The sequence below is a fragment of the Apteryx mantelli genome, chromosome 1, assembly GCF_036417845.1.
Source record: "Apteryx mantelli isolate bAptMan1 chromosome 1, bAptMan1.hap1, whole genome shotgun sequence".
In the NCBI taxonomy this organism is placed as follows: Eukaryota; Metazoa; Chordata; class Aves; order Apterygiformes; family Apterygidae; genus Apteryx; species Apteryx mantelli.
This window is the reverse complement of record NC_089978.1, coordinates 103,780,394-103,801,071: the sequence shown is the minus strand read 5'-3', so window position 1 is coordinate 103,801,071 and position 20,678 is coordinate 103,780,394. Positions and strand designations below refer to the sequence as shown.

The following is a 20,678-nucleotide window of genomic DNA, read 5'->3' as shown; positions in this document are numbered from 1 at the left end:
ATGGGAAGGTTGCGCACATTGGGTTACATGGTAGTACAGATAAGTCCAGACTTGCTTCCCTGGCCTCTGTACTGCCTGCATGTAAACCACTTCTTCCTGTTGCTTAGAGCCAGAGGATACAGGCCTGAGCCACAGCCCTGCACCTGTGCTTTCTTATGGCCAGAGCTGGCATCTGACTGCCTTAAAGCTGAAGTCAGTCCACCCACACAACATCTGTGTGGGCCCATGCTGACATAACTTCAGGAAAACTTAATCTCGCTCCAGTAAATACTGCACGCTGTCAGAGCAGGGTGGCTGCGCCCTGCTGTGTACTACACACTGCTCTGCGCGTGGCTGGGGAAGGATGCCAATGGTAGATACATTGCAGGGGACCTTCCTGCAACAACTTTGCAAGCGCTGCCTGAAGAGGTATGCTTGGCGTTTGGGGGGCTGCAGTGGACACAGCGTCACCCAGAGTCTGGGCAGCCCAGACAGGTTTCCAGGGCAAGCAGAAAAGGGTAGAAGAGGGAGACCTCAGCCACCCATGATATGGAGGCCAAATAACCTAGCTAAGACACACCCTGGAGCTTCTTCCCCCAGATGTGAGGGCTGACCTTCCCCTACACGAAGTATGACACAGACTCTTGTCCATGTGCTGCAATTATTTATATGTTTTATACGTGTGGTTTCATACCACACAACTTTGAGGTTAGTCTGTAGCCCTACAAAACAGAACCTCTCAAAATATACATAGCAGAGAGCCTATTATATTAAGACTTTGATTTTGGCTGAGGCATTTGTACACTACTATCATGTCATTGTTAACAAAGCAGGACTTAAATTACGAATGCCATTTCTGTTCTATAAAACATAAGTAGCCACAGAGCAATGTCTGTGCCTGGCGGTGCGCTCACTATGACCAACCAGCAACAAGGCTACCTACTAGAGTAAGGCATGGCTGGTGAAACCAGGGACTTTAGCTGTTGGGGAACAGAGAAAAACAAATCCCTGATAGTTTCCCTAGGTATTCTATAACTCCTGAGAAAAAACTTTTAAAGCTTGGACCAAAGAAAGTGCAACACATTTGCCTAATGACTTTAAGCTTCTTCAGTCTCCCCAGCAAGCAGGAAATTGGAAAATGTGAGTGCTGGTTAATGATAATTACATGACAGCTTTTGTTGCTGACCTTTTGTCTGTGGCAAACATGACGAACAAGAGAACTAATCACACATCTCTAGGCACTCCTTGGCCAGCCAGCACTCTTTCTCCTCTCCAATACAGTCTGAGGTGGGTCTCATGTCAGCCATCCTGCATTAGTCAATGTAATGATAGAGGAAGCGAGGATTGTGTTTACAAGCCCTGGAGGACGCTTTGCTATGCAGACAGCAGCTTGGCGCACACATTATAGCTCCAGCACTGTTATTATACAATCCGGAGCTATACAGAAAGAGATTTCAGAGACTTTTTGAAGGAGTGCACACAAACAGACCAGCCTGGCTGACCTGAACCCTACAGATCTGATGGTACGTACACCTACCTTTAGGTGATCAAAACAGTTCTTTCTAGCCTTAAAAAACCTGGGACAACAGAGCATCCCACCCAGCTCCAGCTGGGCTAGCTGTCTGAGCGGCATGTTGTTCAGAGCAGCGGGACCCTGTGCACTGCAGGACCTCACTCTTTTGCTGGGGAGTTCCTGCCCCATGGCTGCTTCGTCCCCTTTCACCTGGCATCTCTCCTGGGGTGCACCTGGCATCTCCCGTTGGGCACACACCAGAGGCAGGTCTGCCTCTCTGAGCCCCAGGTATTGCAAACCATAAGAGTTTACCTGAGGAATTTGTCCCTGGCATTTTGATGTTTCTCCAGATCTAGGTGAGCTGAGAGATATCTCACCATCCAGGTCCAGCCCTGGTTAATAGGATGTAGAAACGGGGAGGGCGAGCGAGTGCCCATCAGACAGCACCAGCTCTGTTTTTGTAAGCCTGGGAAACAGCTCTGAGGAAAAACATCTGAGCCCACAAGCACAGGGTATAACTAATATTTTATTAGTTTTGTACAAGTGAAAAAATATGGGAAAAAGGAGAAATACGAGATTAAAAGGTAGTGTGAAAGTCCATGGTGGGAGTCTACAACTGCCATCGAAAGGTGATTTGTACCCTGACTACACAGGAAAACATTATGACAGTGTTTCCCTCTTTTTTAAATAAATAAAAAGGCAGAGCTCAAAAAAAAAAAAAAAAAGGAAGTTAACTAATGCTGACAATCAATCACCTTTATCACAAATAATTACACTGGAGCTATTAAAAGAAGGTGACCAGCCAGTGCCCAGACCCAAAATACCTGAAAATACCTGGTGTGGAGGGGGAGCTGCAGGAGGGAGCTGTTTTGACAAGCTTAATGTTTAAAGATTTTAATGTAATTAAAGGACATTTTTTAATGCAAGTTTAAACATTCTTAGTAATGTTACACAGGCCTGACTCTGCAGAATCAGCAAGCAAGATCATTTGTACTCCCGTAGAGGGAGGGAAGTGCAAGTAATAAGCAGACTGCACAGTGAGAACCCAGAAGAGCAGTGCCCAAGCTAGGAAGTCAACATTTTTCCAAAGACTGGCTTTGGTTTACATTCCTTTAGAGCAAAAGGTGACTCAGATAATTAAACCAATGGAGATTTTCCAAGCTGGTCAGGACACTTAAAACACGTACCTTGCCCTCAGCTTAATGGTAGGCGCCATATAAATGACTTTGAAAAAATTACCCTGTATTTTAATTGTCATAAGTTCAAGTATTCTGGGAACACAGTCATGGCAGGAGTATTGCTTTAATGAAAGTGCAATGCTAGGGAAGTATCTATGCATGGAAAGGGAATATGCTGTGACTCATACCCCTTGCCTGTTCAAACACTTGGGTAGCTATCTGCCTCGCTTCACCCTCGCTTTGCCTTTGAAGCAACTGCTCTGCGTGGCTTTCTTTCAAGCCTTTCCCACTTCACTTTACTATCCAGCAGCTAAAAAAGGGATGTGTATCTGCAGAGTAGAAATGAGAACCCCCTTCTGCCCAGACATTTGCTGCTTTGATCCCAAACAAGAAAATAGGCTTCAAGCTGGCTAGGTTGCTATTTTGAGTAATGCAGTGTCCAAGGGAGCTGTATTTTTCTGTTTTAACACAAACAGCTGATACTTCTTGCCTCAGAAGCAAAGTTCGGCTGCTGCCTTTCCCCCGGCAGCTCAGCAGAGGTGGCCCACAGAAAGAGACCATCAGGAGGCCAAGGACAGGAAAACGTTGCTGGCATGGACCTCTCTTGGGATACTGTAATAAAGAACCAGACTGAGTGAGGCTACTCTTGGGAGCTAAAGGAACTGCTCACAGGTGTAAGTTTGAACACAGACATAAGCTGAATCACTGATTAAATATCAGACATTTTATGAGACAACTCACCAGTGTGGAAATCCACTTCCCAGCCAAGGGCTAGCACAACAACTAAATGTGATTTAAACTCTCAAAATAATACACGCTTGCATGACATAAACCCTGTGTGCCACTGAGTCTTCTCACAAGGGTGGATATCACTGCCAGTTTAAAACTCGATCCTTGAGAAGGAAAAATAAAAGCAGTCAGCAAGGCTGGTCTGTGGGACCTGCCAGGAATTAGGGTCAGTCACTAAAAAATTTTCCTCAAAAGTTTGCATTTTTCCACAGAAATTATTTTCAGTGCAAAATGGAAACCTTTTTCTAAAATTTTATCTCAAGAAGGTGAATGATTTGGAAAGAAACAGGTCATCTACAACATTGCACATTCTATAAAATGATTATTTTATACTTGGAAAAAATACAAATGAAGTATTTCAGCTACTTTTTCTTGGAAGAAGCTGATCTTACTTGAAAATGGCATTGCCTAAACTGTCCTTGACTGTTAATATTTCCAGCCTATGCTTGATCCGTTTTGGTTTTAATTACACTGACTACTGCAAGCATTTACACTGGCAACGTCAACATTTGCATTTTTCTCTGGGTGAAGCTGATGAGTCCATGATGCTCCCCCCTGACAGTGTGTGCCCCCTCCTGATCTTAGAGTGACTGCAACAAGGGACTTGTGGTCGGGCATTTTTGCAACACCACAGTTATTGCAAACTTGTCAGCTTCACCATTAATTCATAGTTTTTCAGGCTGGCCAAGGCCAGTGCAGGCAGCTCTGCTTGGGCAGGCCAGGCAAAAAGCTAACCTGGTTCATACCAGGTGTTGTTCAGGTTGTCCCTCTGTAAAGTTCATCCTTTCTTCCATTTTGCTAGGAGGACTTCACCTCAGGAATCTGTGTGTTTGGCTGCTCAACAGCCAGAGGGTTTTCAAAGACACAGCACAATTTGTAATTTTCTGTGAGTTTGGCCTGAAAATATGCCCTGTCCTTCTTGGGCCAGACGTCTGAGGCAATGTACATGTTGTAGGGGTCACGGGAGTCCTCCAGCTTCCTGGCGCGGATGTTGGTCAGCATGACTCCCACCGTGAAGAAGCCAAAGAAGCCGATCAGCAGCAGCACATAGACGATTTCCAGGCTGTCACCACCACTTTGGACATGAGAAGGTGCAGAGCTGTTTGTCTGCTCCAGGTAGTCTTGAAACAGCTTGGAGAGGAGTGAATTCAGTACTGTGTCGTTAGACAGCACCAACATCTTTTTTTTCTGTCTCTTGCACTTCTTTCTTCCTTATTTGGGGTTTTCCTAGAAAAGTATAAAAAACAGGGACATTCATCAAATAAATATTCATTTCTCTCTTTCTGTCTTTACTGGCTTCCTTCCTCAACAAGGAAACTATTTCAGGGCAGGGGCAGAAGCAATACAACCGGAAGGGCCTGGAAAGGTCATCCTCTTCATCTCCTGTTTCAAGGCACAGTTAGCTAGGCTGAGTCCATCCCTCGGAAATGTTTGTCTTAAAAATCTCTACAACACAATGTCCTCAGTCTTCACTTGCTGCCGTACTCAACTATCCCAGCTTATGGCCCCTCATTCAGATACCTAACCCAGGTCTCTTGTGCTGCTATTTAAAGCCCATGACTTCTTCTCTGATCCCGGACAGGTATGAGGAATATCTTGCTCCTACTCTGCAGCAACTGTTTCCAGTTTTGAAGACTGTTATCATGACTCCCCTCAGTCCTCTCTAAATTCAGCTTAAGGATTGAATTTGGAAACAAAACTTTTGTATCTGAGCCTCAGTGTGGAAACAACTCTCACACTCTGCAGCCAGTTCCTCATTTTCCCTCCTGATGAGGAATCTTGCCTTTTTTTCTGTAACTGTCATCATAATAAACACCATGGAAAACCAAGCAACCAAACATTCTACATAAATTTATCCTAAGCTAATTTAATACAGCTTCCCAATGCGCAGTGGCACACAGGGCGTCCAAGGAGTGGATAAACAGAGAGGTAGTGATTGCCTCTCCAGCAGTGGCTGTTACACACTGGAAATGAAATTCCCTTCATCCTCCCTCCTATAGGATAGCAGCTCTTCCCCAGCTAGTTCATTGCTTTTCCTTCCAAACTAAATTGCTATACAACCTGTGTTTTATTGTCTGAGTTAAAGGACTTTCACTGGCATCACTGCAAATCAGGGATAGGGCAATAGATGGTACCACTGAGGAGTACCTGAACATCCAAGGTGTCCAAGTCATGGCACTCTTTGGATTACAGAAGGTGAAGGGTCCTTTTCCACTTTCCAGTGTCATCTGTAAATAACTTAATAAGAGCAATCCCATCAGCACTGCATTCCCAAAGCTTCTGAGGCCAGGTAACGTGACTGATAATCTCACTATAATCCCTAATTAAAATGTCTCTAGAAAATTAAGACAACAGTTTCTCTCTTTTTTGCCCTTAGCACCCATGAATAAATTACTGTTGTTCAAGGTTACTTCTGCAAGAGCAATCTTGCGATAACATAAGATGGCTGTCAGTGCTTTCTGCAGTTTTAAATCTGTGAGAGCAGGCCAGTGTATTACCAAAAGCTTTTCCAGCATACTTACTTTTTTTTTTAAGAGGTACTGTATTATATTCATTTATAATACATCAAGGATGAAATGAACCCTTGGGCAGAAAGCCACTGAAAGTCCTAGGCAGCAATTAAACCCCTCCATGAGGGTGACATTAATGATGCATCGATATTGTGCAGGACCTCTGCAAAGGAGAGAGTTTAACTGTGCACACAGCCTCCAGCTGCCAGTAATGGCACTGCAGTAGATGCAATATATCTGGAGGCTTCTTTGAACTGTCTGTGCCTAGTTATAGTATAAACGCTGTTAAAGGAGATGCTGAGAGACAGAGGAAGTGAGAAAAGATAATTGATCTTATGACCTTCTGTTCCTCATATGAACAACAGTTATCTACTCAGTATGTTCTGTTCTAGCAGGTGCCATTACAGCTGAATGAAGTACTTGAAAAATGCAGACATGAATACAACCATACGCTCATGAATTAGTTGCTAATACAACTGCATTTGCTGATTTTAACTCCAGAATTGTCTGAACTACTTCACTAGACCTCCAAGCTTTGCAGTCATGAATTTGGAGCTGGGTTTACTTAAAAGTCAGACACTCAGTGCAGGATTATAAATTCTGTAGAGAAAGCAGTGCTCTTCCCTTCACCATAAAATCTCAGGGGACATGAGCGGCATCAGCCCACACCGGGTGAAATCAGACTCCTTCACTTGGCAAGTGGGTAACTACTGGGAGTTGAGGAGAGGCTCCTGTGGGCTCAGATTCGTGCTGCACCAGGTGGTTCATATGGCGAGGAGCTCAGGGGTGCCCAGCCAGCAAGAAAAATGAGCACACACATGAATGTGGGCCTTGGTATTTTGGCTTTAAACAGAGCTGAGGCTGGGAGTGGCAGAGGGGGACAAAATCCCCTGTACAAAACAATATTCTGATCCAACTTGTTTCTTTAGTTGCATGAGTCAAAGCTACAGGAAATAACATCTTGGCAGCTTGAGCTTAATAGTTAAAATCTATTCACATTGCACAGCTCTTTTCAGATCCTTTTAAAAGGAAAGGGAGAGAAAATGAAGTTTAAACCTTTATCTGAGATTACTCCTCCTAAGTGTGGGTAGCATGTCAATACTGTAAAATGTAAAACTGCTAGCAAATCATTGCAATAACTTTAAATCAAAACAAGAAAGAATGTCATTGGATCTCTCACCTTATTCTGGAAAGACAGGCAAATATTTGCTCATGATATTTATCAGTAGCACTGAAGACACTTCAGGTGCTTTTGAATTGACATCTTGAGGCTGGAAATCCTCAGCTACCTCCCTGTATTCCCATAAATTACAATGCCTGCATGAGCTTTCTTTAGCAAACCCAGAAATTGATTCCTTAACTGCATGCAAGTGGGGGAAAAAAAAAAAGGAGGAAAAAGAGATAGAAGTGTACACAAACTCCACTTGTTATGTTTTAACACTGTGCCCACCTTTCCAGTGCTGATCAAAAGCTGAGCTGAGGCCAATACGGTTTTCAAAGCTAAATTGAACAGATCAGCCACATCTGGGGTGCACATGAGGAGACTGAAGACTGGGGAGATTTCTGAGGGTTGCAAGGTTGCTTGCGCACTGACTGGGCTGGAAGGCAGCAGGGAGTTTGTTGCCGGAGCAGCCCCGTCTCCATAACCACATCAGACAGCAACAACCAGAGAGATTAAGAAAGGGAAGAGGCAAGCTGTTTTTCCCCAGAAAATCTGCTCCTGAAATTTCAGCAAGCCTAAAGGCCTCCTTCACCACTGCACAAGCCCTGTTCAACTCCACCAAAATCCGTACAGTTGCTAGTTCAGAGCTGGAGTACACAAGACTGTAAAGAGCCACCTGTGTGGGTGGTCTAGTCCATGACAGATAGTCACATCTCAGTGTCTCAAACAATCTTAATTTTTTTATGAGAACTGGAGTGGCTTGCTGCTCTCTGCTGCTCTCACCAGACAACTGCTGATTGGCAGCAAACTGCAATCCCTGCCCCAGTCCCCATGTTGTGCAACCCTGAGGAGCTCCAAGTGAAATCGTGCCCTCTCCAGAATCAGCAGGGCCCAGGTCCCACCCCTGCAAGTAGGGACCCTGCCTGGAGCAGGTGCCCTCATCCCACAGTGCCTAACAGCAGGTTTCAGTCTGTGCTGGGGTTGTCTGTCCTACTGCTCTAGGGGGCAAGCACTGAGCAGCAGCAGTTCGCTGCCCATGTTAAAAAATGACCTCAGGCAAAACTCTAAATATTTCAGCAACGTTTTGATTTGCCAGTAATTTAGAGGGAATTCTCTAAGGCTAATAGCAGCCTGAGCCGTATTCTGCTCTCAGCTGTATTGCTGCTCCTCTGCCCTTTACACTAAAACAGATCACATATATCTCCAAAGCAAAGCGATGCTCAGTTTCTTTCCAATACGCTGTGATGGGAGCTGTGTTCGCGTTTACTGGCAGTGCTGATGTACTGCCAGCACTGCCCAAGATTATCTTCCATTAAATGATAATGAGGGTCTGAACCACTGCTCCACTGGTGGTGGTCTGTGGCACGGAGCAGCACCACTGGGACTGGCCTCACCACCTAAGCGTTGTCCCTCCTCTCTCTGCCAAGTGCCACTTGCCCTCTTTTCCTCAAGCCATAGATGGACCTGCTTTGGCTGACATCTTCATGGAGATGAGTTTAACATGACAGGCAAGATGCCACGGGCAGGGTCTGGAGTTTGGAAATGGCCAAGAGCAGGACTCTAGGAGACAGACCTACACTGTAAGTATCCATATTTGGCCAGATGGATATGACCCACTGTTTCTTCAGTCAGTGGAGGAAGGAAACACATCTGAGCACATCTGGTGGCAGCTTTACCACCCCTTTCAAAACATTTTAAAACATTGCTCAAATGAGCAGGTTCTCAGCAGGTATAAAACAGTGCAATTCCATCTAACTTCAGTGACGATCAGAGGATCTTGGCCAGTGTTTCCTTTTGCTGTTTGCTGACTGGTATTGTTTGGGATGTTTTAACGTGGAAGTTATTCTATGCAAAAGTTTCCACAGGGATGTACTTACACAGGTGGTCTGGTGCTGTTACTTGCAATGATGAGATTTCACTGGTGTGAAAAAAAACAAAACCACCACTCCCATCCCTCACATACCTCCAAAGACCCCCATGTAAGGAAAAAAAATCCTAGTCCACTTATGCCCAAGTACACCAAGGTCTGTTCACACTGCCCAACCCCTCCACACCATTCCTGTAGGAGCACCTGCTGCTCACTCAGTTCTCTGTGGCTTGGGCAAGAGCTACGGGGCACAGCTGAGAGAAGAGAGGGGAGACCTCCTAGTGATGGAAAGCTGTTCTCTAGAGTGAAAAGTAAAATATAAATCCCTGGTGGCCACTTGGCTTGTGGTTGTATCTTCCCTCTGCCTGCAAGGCTCTGAGGTGGAAGGAGACCTGGCCTAGCACCTGCCCTGAGAGCAGCCTCCTGAGGTGGGGGATGAGGGACCTCTGGCAGCAGATGCCTGTTGAGATTGCATTTTAACAGTTAACACAGGGAAATAGCGAAGAAAGCTTTAAGCCACCAAGGCCCGCTGGTTTAACAAGACTGCTTGTGTTGGAGGGCTGTGATGGCCATGCCCAGGGAGGACCCAGTTGCTCCTGGAGCCGTGAAGCAGCACACACTGTAGGACTGGAGGACAGAGATGGTGCGAGTGTGAATAGTTCCCACACATGCAGCAGCTTTTGGCCAGCTCGGAGACCATTCGTGAGCATGGCTGAGTCCACGTTTCTCTTGTATGACCATGTTACGACAGACCTTCTCTCACAATCTCTTCTTTAAAACATCCAAGTGCTTACAGCTATGGAGGACTGGAGCTGTGAAATGGAAGTCAACAAGACTGCCCGCATCATTCAGGCTTAGTTTGACCCTGTTTGGGGGCTATAGAGAGCAGCTGGAGAGCACTCTGAGCCCAGCTCTGTATTGGGGCAGTCGCATCCACTGCTACTGGGGTTTAGGGCTGTGAACAGGACATCACTGGAGAGCCTCACTTGCTGTAAACTGACATTTGAATTCAAGTAGAGCAATTTGCAGCTGCAGAGCATCTGGCATCATTTAGTATTTACTTCTGCCTACACTGAAAATGTCAGAACTGACTTACATCTGGCTGGTTCCCAAAAAAGGCAAAACAAAATGGGTCTGTGCTCAAAGGCAGGCTGAAGGCTGCTCTAGAAACCTGGATGCCTCTGCCTGGGACTCGTGTGAGGGGAGTGCCTCCAACCCAGCTGGAGCAATCAGCTCCAGCCCGGTCCATCCTGTTGATGTCTGAATATCTGAGCTAGGCTGATTTCTGACAGCTGAGCTTCAGTGGAGCACATGTGGCAAGATGTTGTTGGGCCCCAACTGACTGTTAGGGTTTAAAAAGAAAAGATACAATTTTCTGTCATATAATGTTCCTAGAGGTTCTGAGACTCAGCTTTGGAGCTCAATGGGAATTTTGTCCTTGAACTGTAAGAGGGCAAACTGATTTACTTTGGCTAGCCATAGTTTTCTTCCCTGCTGAGGTTAAAATGTTATATTTATGTTGTAGACAGAGGTGGATGTTAAATGACAGATATTCCTCTCCTGTTATAATTTTCTCAGCTCTCATAAATCAAGAGCTCTATACTGATTTACACCAAGCAAAGATCTCCAGCAATCTCTCCCTCACATTGCTGCCAAGAGCATCAGTAGTAACCAAGCAGAAGAACCTTGGAGAAGCTAGAGCAATATGTACCTTTAGAAAATCCAGCACAGTCAGTAGTGACTTCTCAAGAGCTGATGACACACACAGAAAGCCTATGCTAAGCCAGTGGCAAAAGTTAGCACAGCACTTTGCCCACCTCCCTGCACTTTCTGCCAACAGTTTGTTTTGCCAGTATTATAAAGCAATGGACCTGCTGACCTCCCCTGCTCATTTCCCTGGCTGTTCATTACAGGGGTGGGTAGGTCAGACAACTTTCTGGAGGCCAGAGCATTGTGCAGGACAGACCCTCCTCCCTGAAGCTCCTGGAAACTTGTGCAACAGTGCAGCATCCCTGATGTTGCGATCCTGCCAGAGACAGGACACAGATGCATTGTCCAAAAGCAAGCAGGGTTATGCAGAGAGATTTGCAGTAATGCACGGAAGGCACCCACCTTCTGCAGTTCCCAACTTTCTCTAGCAGATCTTTAGCCTCTGGAGATGAGAGGGGATATTCTAGTCAGTCCTCAGACTGTCCACCACTACCCATATCAGCAATACTTCAGGTCCTTGTTTCACTTTAAGTAGCAACACTCATGCAGCAAGTACACTCATTTCTCTTCAAAAGAACTAGCTTTATCTGATCACAAGATAGAAATCTAGTCCCCTTATGCACACTGTAAGCACATCGTACCATTTTGAAGTGGAAAAACTAGCAATCCCTCAAATACCATGCAGCAAAGTTTATCCACCTAGATGCAGCTGCCTTGGGCTCGCACCCAGACCAAAAGAGTGGCCAAACACTGGCACGGCTGCAACAGCAAACAACAACTGGCAGGCGGAAACCCTGCTGCTGCCTCTTATCCTCCATCAATTCTGTTCTGAGACGCTCAGCAGCACCATGGCTCCTGCAGTCCCTCTATTTTTCACTCCCCCCCCCCAACTCTCTTCCACGGTCCCCTGCGCTGAACATCGGTACAGACCTGGCAGCAGAGTGTGGTCGGATGCAGGGCTCCAGCCCCTCCTGAGGAAAAGAGGATTAGAAAGACAGGAGCTGTGGAAAACCCCGAGGGCTAATGCCTGCCCAGGTGTGAGCAGGCGAGTGCTGGCTCCTGGCTCCGGCAGGGACAGCAGCCCGGCTGCTCACTGTCCTCTGGATCAGTGCAAAAGGTAAGAGGCGAACAGGAAAACTCCCGGCCTCACCAGACTGGGGGAGGGCAGGAGCCCGTGGCATGGGTGCTGTGAGCCGGCCTCCCACTGCAGGGTGCATGCACCGCCGTGTGCCGGTGCAGGGGCGGGAGGCGGGCACGGGGCAGCCCCGGCTGGGCACCCCTGGGAGTAGCAGGGGGCTGCCCAGTCCCGGCAGCGCTGCAGCGGGCTCTGGCACCGCAGGGTGTGCTTGGTGTGACAGATGGGCCTGGTGCCTGTTGGCCTCTGCACTGGGGCATTGCCAGCCCAGCTGCCCTGGCCGGCACCCCCTGCTTGCCCCACGTGAGCTGTCCTCGCATCCGGTCACCCAGGCCCTGTGCCTGCGTCCCAGCCTGGCATGTGGCGTGGGAGTCTCCCTGCTTCCCTGCACACACACACACACATGCACACTGTGCCCCGTATCTCTTCAGATCTAGGAAAGGGACTGGAGAGTGGGCCCTCTCACAGCCGTCATTGCTGTGCGCTGAGTACCGCTCCTCCATTGCTTGTGCAGATATGCAAAAATGTGCACACAGGCACGCAGGGAGGCATTTTTGTACAGAAGAATAGTGGCAGCAGAATAACCTGGGATTAGGGGCTGTTACGACACGCTTGTAAGGTGAAGTCCATCTTCCAGCAGCATTATGCTCTTTGCAGTGTGAGCAGGAGGGGTGGTGGGAACCATTTCCTGGCGCTGCCCCTTGAAACTCCCACACAGAGCTTGCTATGGGGGGGGGGGGGCACTGACTGATGCCTATTCATGACCTAAAAAGAGCTATTTTCCATTTGAGAAAAAGAGATGTCTGTAGTCACCAGTCAGCCAAAGGGAGTGCTCATTAATGCCCAGCTGAAATCTATAAAATGAATTTATTAGCTTTCCAGGGCAGCGGCACTTAAGTACATTCAGAGAATGCTGGTGACAGGGAATAACATGCCCTTTTCTTCCCTGGTGGTCCTTGGCAGATCTGCACTGGCCTGTGGCTGCTAAGGACAATTCCCGACCTGAGACTCTCAACAGTCCATAGAAAACAGGGCCAGCGCCAGCCCCTTGGGTTTGACACTGCTTGGCTTTACTTAGGACTGTTGCTAGGATGACTGTCACAGAGGAGAATTTGGAAGATAACTTGAGGTATTAACATGAATGGATGAAAACAGTATATTTTCTTGCATATCCGTTTGCAGGAGGTTTAGCTTATGTTTTCAGTGGGGTGGGGGATGCAGCCTATGTTTTTGTTGCCTGGGAGATTGCTGCTTCCCAATGAGGGAGCAGGCTATTAAAAAGGCTAATTTCCCAGGCTGGCTCTAGGTACAGACAAAAGCGGGGGGAAACCTGTAGCAGCAGACTTTGTTGACTGAGGGGATGGGCAATGCTGGCGACTGCACTACAGCTGTTTTGCTGGACTCAAATCCTGGAAAAAACATGCCTGCTTTTGCTGCCATTTGAGGGCAAGCTCCTGCCCTCTGCCGAGGGCCTCAGTTTCCCTCCTCCCGGTGTCGGAGTCCAACAGTCTCTAACCAGCTCTTTTAGATATTCTGCACAAGGAGGGTGTCATGTGTCATATCAAAATTTACTTACTTGAAGATATTTGATGTTACATGGGATTTTTGATTTAGCAGCATGACACAGCAATATACTGAAATCACAATACAAGTGTAAGTTACACTTAACAAAATATAGCTATTGCAATATACAGTTCAATCACAATACAAGCGTGATCCCCTTTGCCAGTCTCTATAATATGCTCACCGTCACGACGCCAGGCGTCCCCAGTCACTGGGAAGGAATACATGGGTTGACACCAGCTCAAGCCCCTTGCCCTCTTCAAAATTCTTTTGTTGGTTGTTCAGTTTTTATACTCTCTTTTGGGCTGAGCCATGCATATGCTCCCTCCCATGCTGGCCTGGCTAACTCAGGGAGACGGTCACAGTCTTTTGATGAACTCGGGGAGAAACATTTATATCACCCATTGATCCATTCAACTGACACAGCTGTTTATCTAAAACAAAGGCCACCCTCAGGTCCCCTTTGTTTTGAGATAAAGTCAGTGCTCTGTGCGGCAGCCGTGGTCAGTCACACCCTACATTATTCATGAGCTCTGCGGCCACATCGCCCTTGTCCATCTCCTCTGAACCTGCTTCCATTGTAGGGATGTCCTGGTTGGTCACACCGGGACAGCAAAATTAAGTTTCATTTCACTTTTGAGAAGTCTTGAGCCAGACCTGGTAGTTCTTGTTTTAATGCATCCCCAAAGCACTCATAGAGCCTTCCCCTTTCGAGATCTTTTAAGCACATGCCATGAAGCATAATGTTTGTAGAGCTAAGGAAGAAAGAGAAGTTAAATGAATGGCCCAAATGCAGAAGACAAGTCAGTGGCAGAGTGGGACCGTCCCTGTGGCACTCAGGTAGTCATTTCTGTCCTCTAAGCGATGAGTGGCAGCAACTCCAGGCCAAGCATGGCCACCAAATGCTAGAGGGAAAAAAAAAGAAACATGTGCCTGTGTGTGAACTGATCAAAAACACAGAAGGAGTTGCTGTGAGTTTAATAGAATGCTAAAGAAATTTCCAAGAAGAGAAGATGCTATAATGAAGGGCTGTGGCTAATAAGGAGAGAATGCACTGCGTGATGAACAAATTGATAAATCCTCTGGTAATGGAGACAGAACAAAAATAAGGTTAGAGTGCTGTGTCTGCACGTAGCAAAGATGGTGGTCTGCTTGCATCCTACTCCACTTCTGGTTGGCTTTAGCATATTAAAAGCTGAGCCTCGTACCAGGAGAGAGTTTGAAAGGAGGTGAGAAATGAGGAAAAGGACCGGAGGAGTACTTACATGGTCAGTGACAGGAGAGAGCGAACAGTCAGGTCCTGCTTCCTCGTCACAGGGGAAATCTGGTAACAAGTTAGATCATTTTGTCACCGAAATCGCCTTTGGTAACAAAGTCACTTCCTGGTCTGTCCTCCTTCTTTCTATGGCTCAGTACATGGGAAAATGTTTGGAAAGAGGAATATTTCCCTTGTGTAGGCCTGGTGGCCATGCCCTTCCTCTTGAAGAGGGGTAGGAGCAGGGATGGGGCCATGAGGACATGATATGGGCTGGACACTGGCATCCAAGGAAGGTATTTTGAGCAAAGGCTTAATGACAGTGGCCTGATTTCATGTCTCCTTTCTGCAAGGCAGGGCTCTCAGCTGGCACGAATGACAAAAGGCTACTGAGAGTGTCTTTCACCTGAGACCAAGTTACCAGGAGAACAAGGCAAAAGGACAAGAGCACAGACCAAAATCCCCCACACCACAAAAACCATGAATTGTGATCATTTATCACTGGCTTTTGGGCAGCTTTTGCCAAACACATGCTAAACACTTACATGGGAAGGCACTATTTTTGTGTTTGCTTGCCTTCCTCTGCAGTCCTGGGTGGTAGTACGTCAAGAAGAGCAGCGTGCCACTGCTGGCGCATCCCTGCCAGTGCCTCTTGGCCCGCCAGTTCTCCATCCTGGGCTGGGCCACTGCCTCCGCAGCCATGCAGGCTGGTCAGATCCCAGGCAGACAAATGGACAGAAAGGTGCTCACATGCAGCTGGCATATTTGACACCATCACTCCCTACAGCCCTCCTGCAGCCCACAAACACCTTCTGCCTTCATGGCACTAAAGAAAGACCTACAGGCAAGGGGTAAGTCTGGGGTTTGCTTTATTCTTGTTATTTCACTGCATGTTGGTATTTGCAATTGTATTCCTAAAATCAGGGTGGAATCTGGGAACAGGAGCCTACTAACTCACATCCTGTGATGGCGGGAAAAACAAAAGCGAGTATAATGACTAAGCTGCACTTCCCAACACCTGATAGTCTCTTCATGCCACTGAGTACTGGAGTAACCTCCAGCAAAACCATTACAGTTTATGCAGCTTTGAAGGGGATGAGCTGTGGGGCTGAACAAACCAAAGCAAGGTCTCTTTTTAAAAAGATTTCAAGGTCTCTGTGTGATCTCAGTTTCACTGCCAGCAAATGAGCACGGCTCCATTACAACTGAGAGTAGAGTTATGTCTTCATTATGCAAGACCAAATTCATCTTTTTAGAAGCATTAACATAACTTTTATTTGACTTTGGAGGTACCTGACAGGGAGATTAATTTATTATAACAATAGCAATATACAAAGGCTAGGCACAAAGCTACAAAACCACTCTGGGCAAAAAGTTTCTTTGCCCTCCCAGATCTGTCAGTAGCTGATGGTTTCATTTTCAGTACAATGAGGGCATGTGGAGTGACTGGATCCATCAGAAAGCAAACATAGATTATCTTTGGAAGGTGATAAGGGACATTTCACAAACACAGGAGTTTGCAGGGCATTTGTAACCCTATTCCTGGTGGTGGGGTGGGGGGCTTTTTCTTAACTTGGTCTTCATTTTGTTAAAAGAGACACTGAACTGGATATAGGGAGTAAAGAATATTACATACTTTTTCAGTGGGTATTTGTTCATTCTTAGAAAGACTGTTGCTGGGGCTCTTGTGCATAAAGAAATAAAGTCTAACATTTTTCTGTTAAGGAGATTGTTATCTTTGGCAGTTTCCCATGCTTATTATCTTAATCCCTCAAAATCAGGGGAAATCAGCAGGAAGTTATGCAAACCCTTATTTGTAGAGTTTTGCTGGTCTCCGGCTCAAGGCCCTGAACAGAAACCAAAAAGCTTTCAGGGCACCTCGGGGTGGGTGCAGAAGTAACTCAGATGGTGCCTTTGGTCTCCTCTGCTCCTGCGGTGCCTCATCTGGGCACAGCCGGTGGCAGACACCTCCGCTGCAGGTCACAGTCGCCTGCTCCCCTCTGCCACCCTCCCTGAGAGCTCAGGGGGAGGGGACTGCCAGTGCTTCAAGTGCTTCTCCAGCTCCATCTCAAATCCCAAGTATGACCTTGGATGAAACTGCTCCGCCGCTAAAGGCTTTGGCAAGCCTCTTCGGGACGTAGCCTGCTATTCAGCACAAACCCTGTAGAAGTGGCTTCTCAGTGAGGGTTATCCAAGTCATCTTGGAGAGGACTGGTTTTCAGGAAAACCACAGCACTGGCTTTCTGCAAATCAAGCTCCACCATGTATCCTGAGTTGGATAGTCAAAAACAAAAATACTCAGACTCACATGTAGCATTTAACAATCCTGGCTGAGAGAGTGACGCTAATTCAATTGCTGATCTCCCAGCACTAATTCAAGTGCATCCAATTCCTAAAAACAAGGACATGGACCACCTGCTCCCCTATTTTTGCACATCCTCTGCTATTACACAACAACAAAATAGAAGTTCACTTGGCTGCAGAAGCAGGAGCGGTATCACAGGTCAGATGTGCAGCTGGTATAAATCGGAGTAGCTGCAGCAAAGTACACAGAGTTGTGTGGATTTACACCAGCTGGGGAAATTGGCTTGCAATTTGCAGCCTGATAATGAAATACAATTTGGACTGTAAAAAACACAACGTTAAATTAAAAATGTGCTGACATCTGCAGCATTTGGAAAAAAACACTGGATGGAGAAGCTTCCAGCCCCCATAACAAGGTTAAATGCAATTCCCTTTCTGAACAGTAATTCATACATGCTAGTAGAGGTACAAAGGCTAGAGCGTTACATTTTTATGATGGTGATTCAGATGAGTCATCCCCAATCAGCAAGCACTCATTGCTTTAATGACCAGAGAGGGGAAATTTGGTTTAGCGGTGACCGATGTTGCAGTTTATTCTTCTGACTGTTCACCAAGTGTTGTGGGAAGGCTATTGCATTAGCTAGAAATTCATATTCATTCAAAATCACATCCCTTGAGAGCAAACTGCAGTTATCAGCTCTTGCAGCACCTTTGCTGCACTTCCTACATCTTTTCAATAACAGCATTTCAAGAGATCTGCAGCGTGTTGTCTGTGGGGAAAGCACTGGCACGCTCCCTTGCTACTACACAGCACAGCTTCACCATCGCCGCTGCTCAGTCCTGAGGCACTACTGCAAATACACCTAAAATTGAGTATGGCTACCTAACGATAAGCAGAACCTGATTAAAAAAAAAAAATCACAATCTCACTCCGTGGGTACATGGAGACCGCCATAAAATTCCCAGACATGTTTCTACTGGCTAGCAAAGTCATTTCACAGCAGTAAATTGCCCAGATCTTGCCAGGGAACGAGCACTTCCTGGGACAAGAACACAGTAATCATGTTAAATGGTCTCTGCCCAGCTCTGGGTAAACAGGTGGCCACATCACAACAGCCACTGGCAGCACTGGCCCTGCACGTTCGGCAGCGGGAGCACATTACTTGCAAAACATTAGACTCCCTTTTTAACAATTTTTTTTTCCTCCATCAAATGGGTAGAGTTTGGTAAGTGAAACAGAGGATTTTTTTTTTTTTTTTTACTTATCACACTCTCCTACTAACACTCAGTCCCATGAAACATTAAAAAAAAAATGCTGTTTGAATTGATAACCGTCCCCAAATCTCCCCAAGGCCAGCTCAGAGAAAGGAAGGCAAGTTTTGCTTCAAGCAGTAGTAGAGGAGCCCAGTCCATTTGTAGCAGTTTGTGACAGACCCTGTCATACTTCCTTCCTGCTCCCGGGAGAGAGGAGCCTGTCTGCACATGTTGCTGCCCTTGTCTCCCCGGATTAAAAGGCCATGTTAACAAACAGGAGGAATAACTATATTGTGTGTCCTGGAGGAGCGATACACCGGGCTATTTTGCTTTAGGGATGTTTTTTGGACTGCTTTTTCCACTCTTGCCTGGCTTGGTGCCGCACTGGCACAAGCCAGGGGCCGGGACCGCTTTGAGGCATCTCTTGTCCTGCTAATGCCAGCCACAGGCGCAGCCCCGGGGCTGCCCTCACTGGGGTACCCAGCGTGGCTGGTGGCACCCTCTGCCCCCATGCACGCCCGCCGCAGGGCACCCTTGGACACCAAAAACGCCCGAGGGGAGACAATACTGCCTGTCTGCCCGTCCGCCCTGCACGCATGCCCATCGGAGGCGGCGTTCGGGGCTCCCCCTCTCTCAGTCTGCTGCGGGCAGCCCAGCTCTGACCCAGCCTTGCGGGGGGACCTCGTCACACCACCCAGACGGTCCCCTTTGGCCAAAACGTGCACTGCACTCGCGCAGGCAGGGATTTCTCTGCTCCATTCAGCACGCACCTGGGAGGTGATAAATATGTAATTCCTTCACCGAAATTACTTGGTTCGCCCTCCTGCAGAATATTCTGCTCATGGAAATACTGGACTGGGACCAAAAACCCCTTAATGCTTCGAAGGTACATTTAGGTAATCTTGGCATGCTGCCCAAGCCCATCCAAAACTGCAGTAAGAAACAGGGTTAGCTGCTGCCTTGCCAGTGAAGTGCCCACCCAACCTACCCCTTTGCGCTGTGTTTTCTCGGGCCCTGCCGGGGTGCCGGCACAGGCACCCAGAAATGCCCAGCTGCAGCGCTGCCACGCAGTCTGGTGTCTTGCTCCTGCCAGCCCCCAGCCACCCTCCAGAAACCAGGTGTCCCCTGCCTACATTCCTGCCCTAAAGGATTTCAAACCTCCTACAGCCTGGGCTACGCACACGTCTGTGAGTGGCGGGGGACGCTCTCCTTTTGTAGCTCTGTCCAGTTAGCACCCTGGGCCCAAAGGGGAATGAAAAGGGAGCCCTATGCTGCCACCTGTGGATTAGGACCCTGTCCTGGGAGGGGAGTGACTTGAATTCTTGTGTTTGTCTCAATTTCTGCATTTAACACAGTGATATAAAGTTAAACTGCCCTGGAGCTAAGGTACAGCCTGATCACCCTGCAAGACGCTCCCCTTGCAAGTAGACGGCCTGGTTAACAACTTTCTGAGGATGCAATCAAATCTTTCATTTCCCTTGTAAGTGCTGGAAACTCCCAATGTCACCATCAGCAAGTTAAATGGAAACCAAAAAATATGTTTTATAAGACGTTCAATCCTATCAGGATTGTGTTAGATGTATTCTGCACATGCCTGTTGTACTGGGGCCCTCCAAGATTTAGGTAAGGCAAAACTAGACTCTGGATCCCAAGTTCAAAACTGCTCTCCCCAGGACCTAATCTCCTGGCCCACTTGGGGATGCTCCTCAGTCAATCTCCTCAAGAAGCCACTGAGCAAGGTTAGGTGCCTCCAGGGCTCAGCAGGAGCTGAACAGTGCTTGCTTGGGCCACAAGCTTGAACTGGAAGCTTGGAGGTCTGCACCACCTGATTTTTCTTGTCAGGATTTTAAAAAGGTTAGGGATATGTGCATCTTTCCAAAAAAAAAAAAAAAAAAAAAAGCAGCAAAGCACAGCTACGGAGAGGAGGATCTAAAAGCGCTACCTGAAGTTCTTGCATAAACCAGATAGATTCACAAAAACTATGTACTCTTAAAAACAAAAAGCTACAAGCTTTTTGTAAAAGGAGCACAGTGAGAAAACACCGTAAACATCCATACTTTAATGCTGGGCTCACACTCACAGGAGCCACTGAGAGGAAAATATTTAAAACTTTTTTTCTTTTCTTTCTCTTTTGCAATATACAGGAATCTAAGTTCATGTTAGGCTCCATAAAAAAAGCAAAACAACACTTTTCCCAAAGTCAGCATACATGTTGGATGCAGGCTATAGGATGCACCAACTAAAACATGAGCATGTGCCTGAGCAATCATTGTCGCTTCATACCCTGGCTCATTATAAAATAAGGAGAATACAAAAAATCCTGCTCCCTGGTTAACTCTGAGGTTATATTTGCAACTCACCATGCAACCTCTGCTGATCTCTCTTGGAAGATTTCCTCTCTATTTTCTAAGTAAAAAAGCCAGAGACTTTGCCTATGCTGGGGCACATGAAATTCAGAT

At 46.9% G+C, this 20,678-nt stretch overlaps 1 protein-coding gene across 1 annotated transcript; it reads right to left on the bottom strand.

The window, feature by feature from the left end:
• Positions 1-4,234: 4,234 nt before the first annotated feature.
• Positions 4,235-4,638, bottom strand: LOC106494932 (putative potassium voltage-gated channel subfamily E member 1B). The gene has a single exon (XM_013955274.1). The coding sequence runs from the start codon at positions 4,636-4,638 to the stop codon at positions 4,258-4,260; it is 381 nt and encodes a 126-aa protein (XP_013810728.1). The 3' UTR covers positions 4,235-4,257.
• Between the last annotated feature and the right edge of the window lie 16,040 nt (positions 4,639-20,678).

Bases quoted from the DNA above. Each gene is read 5' to 3' on its own strand.
- LOC106494932 (XM_013955274.1), bottom strand. From the start codon at position 4,638: ATGTTGGTGCTGTCTAACGACACAGTACTGAATTCACTCCTCTCCAAG.